Source organism: Etheostoma spectabile, unplaced genomic scaffold (assembly GCF_008692095.1).
Source record: "Etheostoma spectabile isolate EspeVRDwgs_2016 unplaced genomic scaffold, UIUC_Espe_1.0 scaffold310, whole genome shotgun sequence".
Lineage (NCBI taxonomy): Eukaryota > Metazoa > Chordata > Actinopteri > Perciformes > Percidae > Etheostoma > Etheostoma spectabile.
The window spans coordinates 229,213-234,665 of NW_022605582.1; the positions used below are offsets into that span (position 1 = coordinate 229,213).

At 54.0% G+C, this 5,453-nt stretch overlaps 1 protein-coding gene across 1 annotated transcript in view; it reads left to right on the plus strand.

Annotated features, from left to right (window-relative positions):
* Positions 1-225: 225 nt before the first annotated feature.
* The window catches only part of mn1b (meningioma 1b), a 48,223-nt gene continuing 42,995 nt past the window's right edge, over positions 226-5,453 (plus strand). The window contains exon 1 of the mRNA XM_032511000.1: positions 226-4,828. Within this exon, the coding sequence (XP_032366891.1) occupies positions 1,300-4,828 (3,529 nt within the window). The 5' untranslated portion in view covers positions 226-1,299. The remainder of the gene's footprint in view (positions 4,829-5,453) is intronic.

Consider the following 5,453-nt stretch of genomic DNA (forward strand, 5'->3'; position numbering starts at 1 on the left):
CTGTCTGTCTGTCTGTCTGTCTGTCTGTCTGTCTATCTACTGTGAAGATTGGGTTTAAATGTGAAAACATTATATTTTTAAGTCAAAGCTACTTCTAAAACCTCTCCTTTCCACTCAATCTCACGGACCACCTTAAAAGCGTTAGTCCCGCCCCCGAAGCTTTCTCAGGTCCGTCCTGATTGGCTGAGAGCTCCGAGATGGAAGCGGCTGCAGAAATGCAAAACTTGTTGCTGGCTCCTCCGGACGCGTTGATCTCACACAGCGCCGAGAAGCGGCAGAGCGGAGTGTGTCTGTGAATCGCTCCCAAGTGCACTCAGACCACACCAGGCACGGCACGGCACGGCACGGCTCGGTGCACGGAGGGCACGCACACTTTTTGGAGCGAAACGCATTGGAAGGACTTAAAGCAAAAAGGCGCTTTCCCATGCGAGACCCATGACCGGCAGCGGGTGGAGGATGCTGTCAAGCCGCTCCGGGGTCGTGGAGTGCGGGTAGTGCGGGTACTGCACGCCGCGCGCAAACGGACGCTCCGGTTCTCCGGTGCCTGCAGGGTTGGAGACCCGTCTTTGTGGACTCCCACTGGACTTTGGGCTACGTGCTGCCCAGCAGAGATTTTGAAGGACATCAGTGGGCAGCATTTAATTAAAAGATATTTTTCTCTCCTCAAAAGCTACAAAGACAGTTTGAACCAAACGGCTCCAATTGGACTTTTTTCTTTTCTTGTTTCAAGTATGGGACCTTATACAAAAACAAAAAAGTCGCTGTGGAACATTTGACATTGGACTGGAATAATGAATTAGTTGACATAAAATTGTTCTTTTTTTTGATCCCTCCAATTCTGCGCTCTCCTTTTTGGATTTTTAGTTTTTTTTTTGGCGACATGATTTTGTGCCTTTTGAAGAAATGCGCACAGAAAAACTTTGGATTATGGTAGGTCTTCCGTGCAGCAAGTTAATTACCAATGTTTTGTATTTGTTTGCTTAGTCGAAGACAAATACAAGAGCAGTTAAGTGCACGATATAATACGGGAACAGGGGACACAGTTTACGTGCGTATTTGGACACAGTCTGTCCTCATGCTCTCTCCTCCGCGTCCTTAGAGAAGTAAAAAAAAAAAAAAGTGATTAGCAATGAGAACTTATTTGGTGAGTTTTAACATTCAAGAATTCTAGTAGGCTGATACAACCATTTGAATAGTTCTTGTATAGCCTATCTTCCTTTTTTTCCTTTTGGGGACAGACGGAAAAAACAGACCGATGTCTGGCAAACTGGCCGTCATGTGGGATTGATTGCAGGGAGTATGTTTGGGCTGGAGCAGTTTGGTTCTCAGATTAATAGCAGAAACCCTGGCCAGTCAGAGAGAAACATAAACCAACCGAGGCTAAACATGGGCTCGCATTATAAAGGCCCGGGTTTTCACGCTGGAGGCCCGCCGGGGGCCGTGGAGCCCGGCATGGGCCCGCTGAACGAGCCGCAAATGCTCGGGCTCAATATGAACATGAACGGAGAGCAGTACGGGGGCTTCCACCCGCGGGGCCACTCGGACATGCACGCAGGCAGCGGGCTCCAGCAGCAGCAGCAGCAAGGACCCATGCATGGATTTTTTAACAACCAACAACCTCATCAAGGACATCCTCACGGCCATCACCCCCACCAACCTCACCCTCATTTCAGTGGGAGTTTTGGAGGCCCGGAGCCGGGCTCATCCTGCCTGCATGGTGGCAGGCTAATGGGCTACAACAACAATGGCATGGGACCACAGCAGGGCTTTGGAGAGGGATTTGATCCTCTCGCTGAGGGGCAGGCCGGGGACGGCTTTCCCCAGCAGCAGCAGCAGCAGCAGCAGCAGCAGCGGCCGGGGAACATGCCTGACTTTCAACATCACGGGCCACCCAGTGGCAGCCACGCAGTCCCCGCTCCCTGTCTCCCCCTGGACCAGTCGCCCAACAGAGCAGCATCCTTCCACGGCCTCCCTTCCTCCTCATCCTCCTCCTCGGATTCTCACGGCTTGGAGAATCGGCGCATGCCCAACCAGGGTGCTGTCGACGGATTAGAGTATAACTTCCCAAGTGAGGCTCCATCTGGACATTTTGATGTACATGTATTTTCCCCGTCAGAATCAGAATCTCAATTGCCCCATTTTGGGACGGGGAGGCCAGTTCCCGGTGGTAATTTCCCAGGGAACCCCGGCATGCCACGGACAACAGGTATGCCGGGCATCTCCAAGGGCCACCAGCCGCCTCCGCAGCCCCAGCAGCCTCAGCATGGAGTGTTTTTTGAGCGTTTTGGAAACGGCCGGAAGGTGCCCATGGGAATGGAGCCGGGGGTCAACGGAAGACATTCTCTCATGCAGCAGCAGCAACAACAACAGGCTGGCTTGATAGCCAGGCAGAATTCATGCCCCCCTGGCCTCCCACGACCCCCTCAGGCTGAGCCCGGCTCCAATAACCCCAACATTCTGGACGGAGGGGTCATGATGCCTGGCCAACACAACCAGTTTGAATATCCCATTCACAGACTGGAAAATAGGGGTCTGCACCCCTATGGGGACCCCATGTTTAATATGCAACAACCCGCTCCTCCCCCCTCCCAGCAGCCCCCGAACCAGAGGCTGCAACACTTTGACTCTCCCTATATGAACATGGCGAAAAGGCCGAGGTTTGACTTTCCCAATGCACATGGCGGTGAAGGCTGGTGTGCTGGTGGTGGGATGGAAAACCACCTCTCTCCCTCCGCCTACCCCGGCCTGTCTGGAGAGTTCACCCCACCTGTGAATGAAGGTTTCCCCCCAGGTCCGCTGCAGCACCCGGGGCCTGAGCAGCAGTCTCTGCAGCAGCGGCAGAACGCAGCCATGATGATCAAACAGATGGCCTCTCGCAACCAGCAGCAGAGGATGAGGCAGCCCAGTCTGCAGCAGCTGGGTCACCACGGCGACGTGCCCCCTGGCCCAATGGCTCACGGGGGCCCGGTGGGGAGCATGCCTCAACCCAACTTTGACAGGGAGAATGTCGGCAGGATGAACATTGATGGACAAAATCCTCATGTAGCTCAGGAGAACTCCTGGTTCCAGGGGTCCCACCCACCGGGGGAGATGATGTCACGGCGTATGGGTGGAGCGGGTAATGAGTCTGGGCCTCACGACATGGGGCTGCAGCAGAACGGGGCCGGGATGATGTTTAGGCCAGGCATGGGCATGCAGGAGCCCATGAGAATACCAGGAGACGGACATGTGCAGGCTCTCCATTCCCCGGGCATGCACTCACAATTCAACGTGGGCAACATCTCTCAAATGCAGTCTCCAGGAGCGGGGACGGGGCATCCGAATGCACCGGCGGAGAGGCGACCGGCTGACTTCCCCGCACCTCCAATGGGAGCACAGCCAACGTTCCCCTATGGAGGGGGTAACCGTCAGGGGCCGGGCCACAGTGCTCCCCAGGGGGTGAACACCTCACCGGGGAGCTACCCTCCTCAGTCTGAGTTCCCTCCAGGCCAGCGGTCGTCTGTTAGTAAGCTGGGGGCTCTGTCCCTCGGGAACTTCAGCAAAACCAGCACTAAAGACAGTGTTTTCGGCCAGAGCTGCCTGGCGGCTCTTTCCACGGCCTGCCAGAACATGATCGCTAGCCTAGGGGCCCCCAATCTTAACGTAACATTCAACAAGAAGAACCAAAATGAGGGCAAGCGAAAACTGAGTCAGACGGAGCAGGACATTAATAGCAGCACGTCGAATGGGACTGGCAGTGCTGGAGCTGAATATTTTCAGAGCAGCGCTTCCCAGAACAGCCAGATGCCTGGCACCGGGAATAGCAACTCAAAGCCTCCGAGTCAAAGCCAGCCGGTGCAGGGGGAAGCCAGTGCCCTCTCCCCAAACTACAACATGGACGCTACCCCGTGCAGTGAGGGGAAGGCAACAACAGGGAGTGGGAGAGGGAGAGGGAGGAGAAAAAGAGACAGCGGACACGTGAGCCCTGGAATTTTTTTTTCCCCTGACAATGGTAACCCTGTTGTAAGTCCAGGCCAGCAGACCCCCTCAGCTGGCGTTGGGGAGAGGGGTGGGGGCACGCCCCATGAGAAACACCTCCAGTCACCCTCTTGGGGGAAAGGAGGCGACCTAATGTTGGGGGACCAGGCCGACCTGATGTCTTCTTTGGACAGTGGCATCCAAAGTGTCGCCAAATCTGACAGCAGCTCGCCTCGAGTGGATTTTCCTGACGACGTCAGCACCCACTACGGCAACGAGGACGAGGTCTCCTCCAGCTCGGACGCTGCGGGGGCCTCGGCCAACAAGCCCAATCGCAGCCCTATGGTCACCGGCTCGCCCAAAATGCAAAGGAGCGAGCACGGGTTGATAAGTGGACAGAAGCCCCTAGGCATGGGCATTACCAATCACACTACCTCGACGCCAGACAGCTACGGACTCAGCGCTGGCGGTGGGGCCGGCGGGGTGAGCCACCCGGGCACTCCCGGGGTGGAGCAGGTACGCACACCATCCAGCACCTCTGGCCAGGATGAAATCCACCCTCTGGAGATCCTGCAGGCCCAGATCCAGCTACAGCGCCAGCAGTTCAGCATCTCCGAGGACCAGCCCCTGGCCATGAAAAATGGCAAAAAGAACGGCGACTGTCCGTCACAGAACGGAGACAATGAGCTGGCGAGCTGCAGCCCGGATGCTGGGAAGGGCTCAATGGGCACTATTGACCTTGACACCCTCATGGCAGAGCAGCACGCCACCTGGTACGTGCCCGGTGACAAGGCCATGATGGACGGGTCGGAGGATGACAAGGCCATGGGACCATGGGAAAAAAATAAGAGCCAAAACAACAGCAAAGAAGGTAAAAAATGAACCCTTTTTAATTCCACTTTTCTGTCTCCCTTCCTCTCAGACTCTCACAATTTTCCTCATAAAATGTCGTAAAATGCTTTTATTGGGTCTGAAGTGCAGTGTAACAGCACATGCATAATAGGTAGAAAATGCTTTTTTGTAACGCTGATAATAGGACCTTTTGTCCACATTGTGCGTCCAGAAGGCGGCCGTCTCTGTTTAACTACGGGGCCTTTTGAATTTTAGAGCTTCAGTCTTTAGTGAGATCCTAAACGGTGGCCCCCATTCAAGTAGTTAAAGAAAAAAAAAAAAATCAGATTTATGCTAAAATGGGTCACATTGAACAATGTAAAAAAAAAAAAAGAGAACAAAACTAGAAATTCAGGCTGATCTGACTGAACAAAAGCAAACCTCATGTGTTTCCATACGTGTCTTCGTTGTGGAGGCTCTCTTTAGAAGAACAGCCCCGGCAAAGTCAACATTTCCCGTGGTTCTTTATCTCGGTTTTCAGGGCGAGCGGCTACATCGAGAAGATTAATGGCTTTTTGAGGATATGCGTTGCACAGCGGGGTTTCCCTCGCCTTGTTTGTTTTTGTAATTTCCCTGGGATAATAGCGGCGGATTGATTTTTTTTT